This window comes from Podarcis vaucheri, assembly GCF_965113315.1.
Source record: "Podarcis vaucheri genome assembly, chromosome: 16".
NCBI lineage: Eukaryota > Metazoa > Chordata > Lepidosauria > Squamata > Lacertidae > Podarcis > Podarcis vaucheri.
In genome coordinates this window covers 19,235,539-19,248,783 of record NC_138754.1, presented here as the reverse complement: position 1 = coordinate 19,248,783, position 13,245 = coordinate 19,235,539, and the positions used below count along the sequence as shown (strand labels likewise).

At 50.4% G+C, this 13,245-nt stretch overlaps 1 protein-coding gene across 1 annotated transcript in view; it reads right to left on the bottom strand.

Annotated features, from left to right (window-relative positions):
* Nucleotides 1–87: 87 nt before the first annotated feature.
* Nucleotides 88–13,245, bottom strand: part of COPA (COPI coat complex subunit alpha) — a 34,368-nt gene continuing 21,210 nt past the window's right edge. Inside the window, 16 exon segments of the mRNA XM_082202939.1 lie at nucleotides 88–691; nucleotides 2,630–2,824; nucleotides 3,590–3,751; nucleotides 4,580–4,690; nucleotides 5,446–5,632; nucleotides 6,115–6,251; nucleotides 7,404–7,472; nucleotides 8,023–8,100; nucleotides 8,950–9,059; nucleotides 9,765–9,854; nucleotides 10,087–10,210; nucleotides 10,550–10,638; nucleotides 11,172–11,267; nucleotides 12,149–12,338; nucleotides 12,749–12,864; nucleotides 12,867–12,894. Of these exon segments, the coding sequence (XP_082059065.1) occupies nucleotides 632–691; nucleotides 2,630–2,824; nucleotides 3,590–3,751; nucleotides 4,580–4,690; nucleotides 5,446–5,632; nucleotides 6,115–6,251; nucleotides 7,404–7,472; nucleotides 8,023–8,100; nucleotides 8,950–9,059; nucleotides 9,765–9,854; nucleotides 10,087–10,210; nucleotides 10,550–10,638; nucleotides 11,172–11,267; nucleotides 12,149–12,338; nucleotides 12,749–12,864; nucleotides 12,867–12,894 (1,842 nt within the window). The 3' untranslated portion in view covers nucleotides 88–631.

Here is a 13,245-nt window from a genome sequence, read left to right as displayed (position 1 = left end):
TTTCCTCCACCTCCCGAAAATTTACACCAACAGCTGCATGCCTTCTCATGTCAACAGAATATTTCTGAAACCACAATGAGCACAACGTTCTCATTTCCCCCTTGGGTGATTTCACTTTATTAAATGTTAATAAAGAAAACAAGGAGATGGGGCAGAAAGAAAGGGACGGAGTTTTTGTGGGGAGGGTGAAGAATACAAAAAGGAGTGGAGTAGAGTTTCAGCCCCTCTTTGGCCCCCCGCATATGAGACGTAAAACCTCAAATGCCTCTTCTAGTGAATAGACGACCCAATTATTGCAGTCTCTGGTAGCATCTTCGAGTCCTGATCCCCAACAAACATCCAGGAAAGTTGGTGGGGTCCTGGGAGGAGCCCATTCCATCTCCCCCAGATTCTCATGGAAGCTACATGTGGAAAGGGGTAGAGGGAGACACGGCATTCACGCCTGGCTGTGACTGCACACTTGAGACTGAAGATTTGCATCTGAACAGCTCCAAAAAGGGCCTGATGAGCACAGGTGGAAAGGGGGCATATTAATGGTAGCAGAAAAGGGAAGGTACAAGGGGCAGCAGCCAAAAGTAGAACTTGAAAAAAACTGGATGCTTGTAGAAAGCTGCTTGGTCACAGGACAGCCTCAGCGGAACTGCAGGGGGCTGATTCTTAAGCCAATGACATCCTTCCCGATCTCTGTTACCTGCAGAGCCAAAGAAAGACATGGTTAGCACCTCCTAGACTTGGAACCAATGGGGTCCTTTTAATATGGCAAGAGCCCCTTGTCTTGCTCCAGGGAGAGCCTCATTCTGAACCTCAGAAAGCAGGGAAATTTCTCGCTCCTCTAAGCACTTCCAGACCACGGATGTGACACACTGTGTGTCTCTGAAACTCAAGTGTTGGGTTCGAAACAAGGTCTTGCCAGGCTCAGGGTAGCCAGCCTGATGATATAGCCGTCCAAGGATGCTAAACCGTTTGATAACCACATCATCCGGGTGGCTACCAAGGAGAGGCATGATCTACACAGAGCCCTGCAAAATAGAGGAGGGTGGGCAGTTCTTCCCTCCCGCAGCAAAACCTGGCAAGTGCTGGGATGCAGGAGCTCATGACAATGGAAGGATGTGACATGAGCCAATCCAGAGCAGGGGGAAAATCAAGGCATCTCCGCATTCAGGGGCAACGGGCTGCCAGCACTTCCTCTCTGAAACTCTCCCTGCAGGGCCATTGGCTCTCTAGACCAGTGTTTCCCAACCGGTGTTCCGCGGCACACGAGTGTGCCGTGAGCCGTTGCCTCGTGTGCCGCGAGATGCCTGGAGGGAGGCGGGCGAGTCGGGCGGCGAGAGGCGGGGCGGCGGCGGCGAGGAGAGGCCGCGCCTCCTGCTGCTGCCTGGCGCTCCTCCTCGCAGCCGGCAGCGCTGCCTGGGCGCCTCCGCGCGACTCTGCCTCGCTGGGTTTGGTCTCCCAGCAGAGACGGGTCACACGCGCACCTCCCTCCCTCCCTCAGCCTGCGCGGAGGGAGAGCCAGAGAGAGGCATCGCTCCTGCGCGGCGGGAGAGGGAGCAGCCGGAGCGATGCCCCAAACGAAGGCATGGGACCGGAGGAGAAATCCTCTCCGAGGAGGATTGAGCGCAGCTGAGAGAAGCCTTTCGAGGAGCTGCCGTGTCCCCTGGAAACCCCCTTCCCAGCTCTGCCTGCCTGCCTGCCTGCCCAAAGCTTGGAGGTTCCCCGGCAAGGGGGAGGGAAAAAACTTTCACTTTTGTGCGTCCCTCCCGGCGTGACGCTGCACGCTGACGTCACGGGGCGGGGCTTTAATGGTGGTGTGCCGCGAGATTTTTTTTCAGTAAACAGGTGTGCCGTTGCCCAAAAACGTTTGGGAAACACTGCTCTAGACGTCGTTGGGACTCCCAACTCCCACCAGCCATGGCCTGTGGGCAGGAATGATGTGAATTGTAATCTCAACAACCATCTGGAGGGTCACAGGTTAGCCTAGAGAAATTCTCCCTTCCAGCAGTAACTCGTAGCCAGCAGGCCTCTCGATGCTGTGAGAAGGGGAAGATTAATGCTCCCACCCCAACAGGAGGAAACTGAGGCCTAATTTATCTATACATGCAGGAAAATGAGATGGTACAGTCCTGCAGAGGTAGAATGGACTGCGCCATGTCAGACTGCTGACGGAGGGTGCCATTATTAACTATCCTTGCAAACAGAAGGGAGCTACTTGGGTTACTAATCTACATAATAAAAGTAATAGTAGTAGTAGTAGTGTGGGGGTTTTTAAGCATAGAGTAATAAGAGAAGGTACACTCCCAGATTCAAAAGTGGTGCACCCTACTAGTTACAACAACTAGTTACTACTACTAGTAGTAGTAACTACTACAAATAGTAGTAACTGGTACTAGTAGGCTAGTAGTAACTAGTAGTAATTACTACCACCCTACTAGTTACAGCATGTATAGAGTGATGCTTCAGCCAGTTTCTGTCAAAACACAGCATCTGGCAGCAGCAGCATGTGGATACCCTTGATGCCCTATACTTGCCACGGAGACCACGAGAAAGGCTGCCAAGAGGTAACCAAAAGAGGCTGAAAAGTCTCCAAGGAGAGAGTTACTGCCAGTAATGGAGGGAAGGAGGTGGCACTTACGGTTGTGACTCTGCAAATCTGGCCATGAAACTCAGGACAGTAGCAAGCTCCGCTCAGTGGACACTTTTCCACCGGCTTGCCCCGATAGATGGGCCGGTAGGAGGCGGCGCAGATGTCAAAAGGGTTGTGCATGTCGTAGTTGAGCTGGTAGGCGTCGCTGGGGTTCTTCTCGCATGCGGTTAGGATCTTGCGTGTCTGCAATGGTGGTGGAGAGAGGAAAGCTAAGCAGCTGTTAAGGAGAAACAGGGTAGACGGCCTGGGCGTCTGAATGTTCTGTCTCAACACTTTAGAATGAGCTGGGGAAAGACTGCACTGCAAAGATTCCCCTGGAGTGTAAAGAATCGAAAAAGGGACTTTACATAATTGTACGGAGGCAGAGGAGGGGAACCTCCAGCTCACGGGCCAGTCTTGGTCGGCGGGGTGATTTGGCATGCGGGGGTTCAATCCTGGCTGCTTCAGTAGACCCCTGCAGGCAGCAGGAGTGCATGCCCTGCTCACCAGCTGGGCAAGTGGAGAGTGCAATCCTGCTGGGTGCTGCACATGCCAGGACATGCCCTTCACAATGGTGAAGCAGACCTCTGCAGCTAACAGGATTGACCCAGTCAGCTTACCAGCTACTGGGAGTCAAGTTACATTCTGCTGGGTGCTGCCTTGGAAGTGCATTGCATGGAAGGCCATGGCCAAGCAGACCTCTCTCCCCACAAGTCAACTTCGAGAGGTGGGCAGTCACCTGAAACTATCACGCCATCAGGTCACTGACCCCCCCCCCATCCATCAAAGTTGGCCTGTGTCACAGCGGCACTACTCCTGCGCCAAGGGATCATTCTGCAGATATTTTATATCTTGTGCCGGAACCGCAATGTTGGTTTATTACACTTCAAAACACCCTCTGCCCTTTGTGCTTAGAGCCCTTGAAGGCGATGAAGATGATGGCTTTGAGCAGCTCCTCTGGGAATTTACCTGCTGAGCCACTTCCGGTTTGGGCCCCAGTTCCAGGAGGCGGCGAGCGAAGGTGGCAGCCGTCTTGAAGTTCTTGAGCTTGAAGAAGAGGTTGAGCGCTGTGCGAAGGACCAGGATCATGTGGACGGGCTGCAGGTTGGAGTGGGTGAAGTAGGCAGCCATCTGTTGGGAAGAAGGATGCAGTTCCAAAAAGGAGTTTGCTTTGGTTGGGGCACCGCTCAGTTGTGCAGGAGACGGGCCTGCAGCTCAGGGATAGGGCAGCTGTTTTGCATGTGGCATGGATGTTGCACCGCCGGCTAAAAGGTTTCAGGTACCAGGGTAAGTGAATGACCTCTGTCTGAGGTCTTGGAGGGCTGCTCCTACTCAGGGTAATAGGCAAGATGGACTCAAGAGACAATGGCACCACTAAGGTCAGGCTTTGGGGCAGATGATGGGGGTCCTCGGATCCACTGTGATACGGGTTTTTCCACAAATGCAACTGCTTTCTGAACTTGCCATCAGAAATGGCTAACCCATTTTGGCCAAGGCCTGACCAACTCTCCGGGGACTGCAGGGCAGTGGTGGGTGTGGCCAACCCTATGGCCCCCACCCTCCTCAACTGATCCATGTAGGTCAGCTAGGAAGGATGCCACTCAGATGATCAGAAGGTGGTGATCTGCATCCCCACCAGAGCTCTTAGCCCCTCCCATTCCAACACTGCCCTCTACTCTGTTTTTGTGTGTGTTTTGTTTTGCTGCCATCACCGCCAAAATTAGTAGGGTCCTGAGCCAGTTGCTTAAGGGTCAGATCAGGCTCCTGAACTGGGGGTTGACCAACCCTGATAGAGTTAATGGTGTTCATTTGATCTCTTAGCTAATTATTGGTGCTCTTGTTCACAGAGAGTTGCATAGGTGTTGCCTTCTGGCAGACTGTAACAGCTAGGATGCTTTTGGTAACCCAATGTTTGCACCCTTGGCGTGAGGTCATGGAGAGAGAGAGGGGTTGCCCTACCTCGCAAATGCGCTTCTGCTCTTCCAGGGTCTCCTTGGGCAGCTTCTTCCTCTCGATCTCCATGGACAGCCCCACAATGTATTCCCGGCAGATGGCGATCAGCTGCTGGGCCTGTCAGAACAAAAGAACGAACGAGCCAGGGCACGTTAGCTACAAACAGTGGCTTGAAAATTTGGGGAGCAGTGCTTTGTAAAGCTTGAAATAAAAACAGGAGATTTGGAAGAGGGGAGTGTAGGGAGAGAGCAGATTTCATGCTGCTGGGGTGGGCCATTCAGCCTACCCTATACCCCTGAACAGAAGAGAATGAGTGGATGGCTGGTGCAGCAACACTGACAACACACTTGATTTGCACAACGGATTAAAGCGTTTGAACTGAGTTTGTCCCAGTGCAGAATCAGGGTGGTGTTCTTTTAGTACAGTAAGGTAAAAAGGTAAAGGCACCCAGGACGGTTAAGTCCAGTCAAAGGCGACCATAGGGTTGCGGTGCTCATCTTGCTTTCAGGCCAAGGGAGCCGGTGTTTGTTCACAGACAGCTTTCCAGGTCATGTGGCCAGCATGACTAAACTGCTTCTGGCGCAACGGGACACCGTGACAAGCGCCAGAGCGCATGGAAATGCCATTTACCTTGCTGCCACAGTGGTACTTATTTATCTATTTGTACTGGTATGCTTTCAAACTGCTAGGCTGGCAGAAGCTGGGACATAGCAACGGGAGCTCACTCCGTTGTGGGGATTCGAACCACCAAGTGATTTAGACCACAGCGCCGCAACACTTCTGAGAAACATGCATGAAGGCTTCTCTTTATCTGAACAAAGAGCAAGTGGGCTGAGTCTGCTTTGGATGATGCGAATGAATCGACAGCTCACCTCCGCGATCTCCTGCTTGTTGTCCACCACCAGCAGCGGCACGCTCAAGAGGATGGAGCGGAACTTCTCCACGGCCTCCTCAAACTTGCCAGCTGTGGTGAGCTGGTAGCACAGCTGCAGCCGCTGAATCAAGTCGTTCAGCTTCAGTCCCACAGCCGGGAGGGCGTTTTTCAGGCCGGCGTCCTTCCTAGAAAATGAGGAGGCAGTATGAGGACTTGCCTACGACAGATGCTTGAACTGCAACATTTTGTTAGCCGATTCCAGAGCAAAAGGGGTAAAAATGAGGTGTGGGGTAAAACTGGTCAAGGAAGGGGGAGGCAGGGATGTTCAAGGACTTGCTTATTATTGGATGGACACCAAGAAAGCTTGACTGAGTAAATCTGTTGAAATTAATGGGCCTAAGTTAATGGCCACCAATGTTGATGAGTCTGAGTATGACAAACAGTGTATATGACGCTATGCAGCATTTCACAAGATCCCTCTGTTTGAGGTTAAGCATCAGCCCACAGCCCTGCTCCTGAATTCATGCATGCAGAAGGCAGCCAGGGGTAGGCCATGGCAAAGCATGTTTCCTGCTCACAACCTAGAGAGCTCATGGCGAGCACCTGGGTCCCACAACCAAGTGCAGCCGCCAGTCGCGGCAGGAAGAACAAGGGCGCTCACACCTACCAGTTGCGATGGGGGTATCCATACATGGCGGGGAGGCTGGGAAGAGCCTGATACGTGGTGCGCCCCCGGGCGTAGGTCTGCAGGAACAGCTGTTTGTAGGGGGCAAATGTGACCACTCCCACCTGGTCATGGAGAAGCTGCAGTGGAAAGGGGAGGGGGAGAGGTGGTGTTAACGGGGGTGGGCGGGCTCCCAGATGCTTCCCAACCAAGTTCTGCTGCACAGACTCTCCCCTTCTCTCATTCTTCTCCTCTGCTCTAAAATTATCACTTGGCTTGCCGTATCTAGGCTAAGTGGCTGCAATGCATTATACTTGGGACTGCCTTTGAAGACTGCTTAGAAATCGCAAATGCTGCCGAATTTGCCCATTGGGGCAAGAGCAGGCATTCCCAAACTCGGCCCTCCATATGTTTTGGGACTACAAGTCCCATCATCTCTAGCTAACAGGACCAGTGGTCAGGGATGATGGGAATTGTAGTCCCAAAACATCTGGAGGGCTGAGTTTGCCTATGCGTGGGCAAGATGGTCTGAGAACCTAACATCAATCCTGGCCCAACTGCGTTAGCTGCCAGTTAGTTTCCAGGCCAGATTCAAAGCACTGTTTGTGACCTATAATGCCTTATGTGGAGCAGGACCTCAATACCTCAAGGTCTGCCTTTCCTCATATGAACCAACTTGGAGCCTGCATTCATCATCTGAGGCCGTTTTCTGTGTGCCCTCTCCATTGGAGGTCCAGAGGGTGGCAGCATGAGAACTGGCCTTTTCGGTGGTGGCTCCTCATTTGTGGAATGTTCTCCCTGGGCAGACTCACCTGGCACCATCACAACTTTTCTATAGGCACAAGGCAAAAGCATTTCTGTTCTGCCAGGCCTTTGGCTTTTAATTATCTGTGGCCTCTTTCACTGGGTTTAATCCTGCCTTTTAAAAATATGAATGTGTTTCAGATTTTTCTTGGTTTTATTCTGGTTTTAATGTAAATATAATTCTTGTAAGTCACTTTGAGTTACTTTTGTAAAATAAAAAAGCAACTAGTAAGTTAAATAAATAAAAATAACAACATCCTTTAAAGGTCACATTGTGCAGGCATCCAAACCAACCATTTCCACAGAGAACTGTGCTCACGTTCAGGCAGGCAAGAAGTCACAACCCCCTGAAAGGAAGCAACGCTCACTGGGGACAAAGCTTTTGTGACAAAGACAAAACCCCACTTGTGACATGCACCCCAAAGTTCAACACACTGTATGAAAAAGAAAAAAGGCCAGTGCAGAGACATTGTCCCCAGGCAACTCACCCTCATAGCTGTCTCAAAAGAGCCAGCAAGGATATGATCAACTGGAAGCTGGGAATTGTTGCACCAGACCTAAGCAGGGAGAAAAGAAAGGGATCTGATTAGAACCACAGAAATCAGAGGACTTGTGGAGGTGAACTTATCCCATTGGCCCTCCACTGCAGTGAGACAGGAACCAGCCCAAGGGTGCTGAAGGATCTGCCTGGTTTTATTTGGTTTTTTGAAAGCTCTGCAAGTCTGGCCAGACTTTTCAATTTGGCCTACAGAAATTAGCTCCTGTTGCTTTTTTTCGTCTTTTACACTTTCAAAATGAGCATGTCTTGCAGCGTCTTGAGGACCAATGCATTGATTCGTCTTTGAGACTTCTTGGATGCTTTCGCTGCAGCAGACTCCGCACCCGGCAGACCCTTCTGGATTATTTTTTAATGGGAGTTTCAGTTGCGTGCTTGTCATCGCAGCCAGCTGCCTGGGAGCAGCACTTGCATTTGGGGGGAAATGCAGGAAAGCCTCAAGTCTCTGCCTACTCCCAACCACCTCCCTTTTCTCTGCTACTTGTAGGGCTCGGCACTGTCTGCTGCCCGGTCTCAAGGAGTCTTGTGCCTCAGCACAGACACCCTCCTACCTGGGCAGGGCTGGTGCCTTTGGTGGGCGGCACGAAGAAGCCATCTTCTGCCTCTCCAGCAGGACCACCAGGAACATCCTAGCAGAAACGCGGGTGGGGGAGAGAGAAGGAGGGGCAGTTATGGTGCGTTCAGACATGGAAGTTTTCCTGGTTACAATGCAATAATAATAATAATAATAATAATAATAATAATAATAATAATAAATTTATACCCCAGCCACTCTGGGCGGCTTCCAACAAAACACTAAAATACAGAAACTAGTGCTTCCATCCCATTTTCCTTTCCTACTATGGCACCTGCCGCAACGTGAACACCTCATTCACACCAGTAGTGAAACACAACAATAAATGTCTGATCACAGAAGAGCTGGGAGGGACCACGAGGGTCATCTCTTCCAACTCTTGGCAATGTAGGAATGTTTTGGCCCAACGCAGGGCTCAAACCCACGACCCCGAGATTAAAATCTGCATGTTTTTACTGACTGAGCTATCCCGCTACTCCCCATCTTCCCCACACATGCGTTTCTGTTCTCCATTTTCTAGTGCATGAAGATATCTGAGGTAGACTGCGCCCGGACATGGAGGTTTCACAGAGCTCATGTGGTAGTCAATGACAAAATGTTCTCCACGATGGAACCAGAGCTCAGAAATGGTGCGGCTCATGCTTTGAATGCATGAGGTCCCCGATTCCATCTCTGGAGCCTCCAGGTAAAGGGGAACTGGGACAGCAGCAGGCAAAGGGAAAAGGCCCCTCACGGTCTAGGATCCTAGAGAGTGGCTGCCGGGAAGAAAATGGTCCAGACTCAATGGGCCAAGAGTGAGACGGACTTAAGGGGAGATGTGTAAGCATTTGCTTTTAGTTTCCCCTCCCCTCCAGTCCTGCTGCAATACATCCCACCAGTTAAAATGAATGAAACCCATACTTACCAGTTCAGGGGGAAGATCCAGGTCCTCTTCGATTTCCCACCCACCTCCTTCCTCTTGGCTTTTAGCCAGGGCTTCGTCTCCAAAACCTTCCCCAGCATCCACAAAGCCATCTGTAAGGGGACAGAGCGTGGATTGGGGGAGTTTAAGAAGGTCCGACATGCACCCCATACAAAAACAGGAAGTGGTTGGGTTGCTTCATTGCTAAGTGGTGGCAAGGAAACACCTTTATTAAGTCATGCAGAGCAGGAAAGATTCACAGAGTGAGACACTGGGGTAGAATCTACACACGTTAAAAACGTTGCGAAAATGTGTTTGTTTTTTAAACCTTTCGAAAAACGCATTGAATTTGCTATAGCTCACGGTCGCCATCTAGTGTGCCAATTGTACTTTACAATGCATTCAAAACGTTTTATTTGCAGCTGTATAGCTGAGTCCCAGGTGAGGGAAGGAAAGTTCCCTGGAGAGAGCTGGGAAGGTCTGTCATTTTCTGTGGGTGGCCAGGATTAAGAGCTACCTTTGGATAGAGAGAAGACTCAGGATTTGTGCACTGCTTTCATACTTTAAACACCCTGATGCTGATTTTCTCCTTTCTTATTTTTGCTGCTGCTGCTGCTGTTGTTACAAAAAACTTATAATGCAGTCCTTAGTATTACAATCAAATTCATACGATTGTTTCAATTTTTATGTTGTACAGATACTATGCAGTGACATCTGCGGTGCATGTTGCAAACTGTCCTGTGGCCTTCTGATGAAGGATGGTATACGACCTTAAACCAAAACCTGGCCCTCATGGGAATTCACCGCTGAGCTCTCACCTTCATCCAGCTGCAGCTCAGCATCTTCTCCCCAGCCTTCGGTACCTACTGTGTCTATATCAATGTCAGCAGCCAACGCGCCTCCTTTGCCTGCAGAGAAGAACAAGATCACCAGTTTGTCTTGTGGTGGGATTCTGCAGCCTTAAGAAACAGGCACAGCTTGAGGTACAGTGGCCCTGTTTGACAGCAGCCATTTCTGGCCTCCACAGAGGACAGCAGCAGCCACCGACAGGAGCAGCCTCAATACCTGGGAGCTCCTGCCACTCCCCACCTCCGATGCAAAATCTGAGAAGGGGAAGCCTGCCAGTAACAGTGTCCTTACCTTTGCTGGCAATTGTGCCTTCAAAAAAGCCCTTGGAGACAGTGAGCAGAGGCCAGTTGGTGTCCAGGGGCATGATGGGAGCAAGCGGCTGGAGCAACTGTGCATGGGGGTCTATCTCTGGGATCTGGAAGAAGAGGAAACAAAGAACTTTCAACCCTCCATGTAAATTTGCAGACTCTCCACAGGGACAAGGAAAGGGCCGACTGGGAATTAGGTAGGGAGCCACACAGCCATTTCAGCCCAGGGGCAGTTTGGGAGAAAGCTTCAAACTGCAAGCAGGTGGGTGATAACACTTATGTATTCTGAGATGCAGAGTCGGGGGTTCGTGATGCAACCTGAGAGACTTGGGTCAATAGGTCTGGTAAACTACAGACTTGTAAGCTCCCACCCCCAGACTGAAATTCTTCCACCAGTGTTAGGCAAAGGGAGAATGGCATGCCAACCAAATCCAGCCTGCACTAACCGTTTCCTTTTCCAGGTCAAAGGTCTCTTTCAGACTCTCTGCTTCCTCATCTAAGCCGTGGGTTGCAGCCGTCAGATAGGCCAGGGACTCTGACAGAGACAAGCAAGCAAGAGAAAGGTCAGGATGGTGGGAAACTCTCCAGGGTAGTCTGGTCATGCAAATGGAAACAGCTCCATAGCTGCTACCCTGTTCGGCCTGGAAAGGGGAGGGGAGGGGAGAGATAAAAGAAAGCCCTTCTTTGCACAACTCTTAGTTGAACGATGGAACTCTCTCCTGTGGCTGGTCACCAACTTGGGTGGCTTTAAAAGAGAACTGGACAAATTCATCGAGAGAAGGCTACCAGTGGCTCCCACCCATGATGGCTGTGCCCTGTCTCCAAAGTTGGGAGGCAGCAATGCTTCGGAATACCAACTGCTGGAAGCCACAGAAGGGGAGAGGGCTCTTGGGCTCAGCTTCTGCTTTCAAGTTTCCCATAAGGGGACACCTGGCTATCCACTCTGAGAATAGGGTGCTGGACCAGGGGGGGCACTGGCCTGATCCAGCAGTCTCCTCTTGTGCTCGTTAATAGAAACTGTGCTCGTTTTTCTAGGAATCCCAAAGCTCACATTGCCAGCTTACTCACTCTGTCCACAGTTCTTCAGGATCCTCACCCTCTCAGCCACGTCCCCAAGGTACAAGGCATTCTGGTAGTGGCCGCTCATGTCCTTCCGGATTTCGGCTGCAACAAAGAACAAGGGAAGAGGAAAATGGGTCACCTCCACACCCAACTCTCACCCAGGAGTTTCAAGCATTAGCTCACTGCAGAATTCTTGGCTGCTGCTGCTACAAATCTCCCCTCTCCCAACCTGAAGCGGATTCATGAGTTGCAAAAGGGCAGCCACCTCCCATTACTACGCATTTCGTCCTGCTTTTTTCCCTTGCATCAAGGTTGGTGGTCAGTAGCCAGCCTACAAAGAAGCTTCCACGTCTAGGATTCCACATGGTTTGCCTTGCACTGGGATGGGATGAATGTGTCTTGTTACGAGGTTAACACCATTTCCCAGTCCTTGACTGTTAGGAGTAAGTTTTTCAATAGTCACGACATTTTGAGAGGGCCAAATGTCAGCAACTGTGATCATGCTACGAGAGAGGCAGGCGGCTGCATTCCCACACAATATGTCAGAACTCTCTGCTTATTCTGGGTTTGTTGTGAATGAGTAGCTTGCTAGTACACGGAGCTCCTTCGCTCTTCCCTTTGGAGAAAAGCAGAGAAAAACAAAGCAAGAAGAGATGGCTTATGTCCGTACCCAAAATCCTGGGGTGTTGCTCCCATATAAACCAGGAGTATATGTAAGCAACGAAACAGGATCCTGGGTTCAGATGTCCCATCAAGCTATCCCTTCCTAGTCAATTCTATGCCCTTGGGTGGAAGGAGTGGAACAGGACATGTGCTGCTGGCTCACAGTAAACTGAGAAAAGGCAGGAATCCAGTTTTATCAACATCTGCAAAGGTGGCCAGTCTTTTGCATGCAATTCTATTTTTTTTGTAATACATTCCTGAATCATTGAAAGTTTCTGGCTCTGTATGGGCTGGAAGAGCCATTCATTGTAGAGACCAACCTATCTTCATCATCTTGCGCAGTTTCTCCAGATTGCCCGTAATGAGGTACAGGAAGGAGAGCTTGTCAAAGTTCTTGGTGCGCTGGTAACACATCTCCACGATCTGGTGGTTCCCTTGGAGCAAGGCCACTTCCCCCAGTTTTTCCCAACAGTTCTTATCATCCAAGGCTTTGGCTGCCTCCAGAGCAATCTAAAAGAGCACCAAAAACACGGCCCTCGGGTTAATACCTAAGGGGGCAGAGCAGAGAGGCTGTTCCCAGCCCTGCTTCTTGAGATCATGCAAGTAAAAGTTCACCAAAGACAGAACCTGGAACCTTCATGCTCCACCACTGAGCTATAGAGAGGAAGATTTAGCATTTTATGGCTTAGCAGTCAAATGTTGGGACAGAATTTGCCAATAAAAGGCAAGTTTGCTTTAAAAAAAGGAAAGGAGACAATGCTGGAATGAAGGAGTGGATTTGCTTAACTAAAGACCTAGCTAATTACAGATTGTTGAGGGGGGAGGAAGCGTGGAACCCTTGTGAGAGACACCTCTAGGTCTTAGATCTGTGTGCAAGCCCTCCTGGAGATGGCTGGAAGAGAGCTGGCGCCACGTCTCACCTCAATGTTGCCGCATTCGAGAGCCAAGCTGAACCGAGTCTTCTCGTCTTTCACAAAATGGAGTGCAACTTCAGGGTAGCCCTTCTTCTGGAGGTAGGCGATGATGGACTGCCCACCAGCTTGGCGTTCCGCACCATGTGGAGCACCTGGAACAGGAGGCGAGGACAAATGAGGGCGCAGTCACGCATTTAGGGAATAAATCCTAGGTTAGCACAATGGCTATCACACGTTGCAGGCGGTAAGGAGATCTGGAGGGAAAGAGGCGCAGCTCAGTGTGTGGTGGCACTGAAATAGGAAACTCAGAGCTATGATGTGTATGTCCCCTGGTAAAATTCCTGTTAGGAATTATTTTATAGGAGAACTGTAGATTAATTCCGGTTGTATGTTCCAGAGAGAGAGACTTGCTTGTAAATCATTGGGAAATTAAGATTTTCCTATGGTGTTTGCAAACAATTTATCGAGTAGTCTAAGGTTTAAGGCTTAAGGGAATGTTTTCA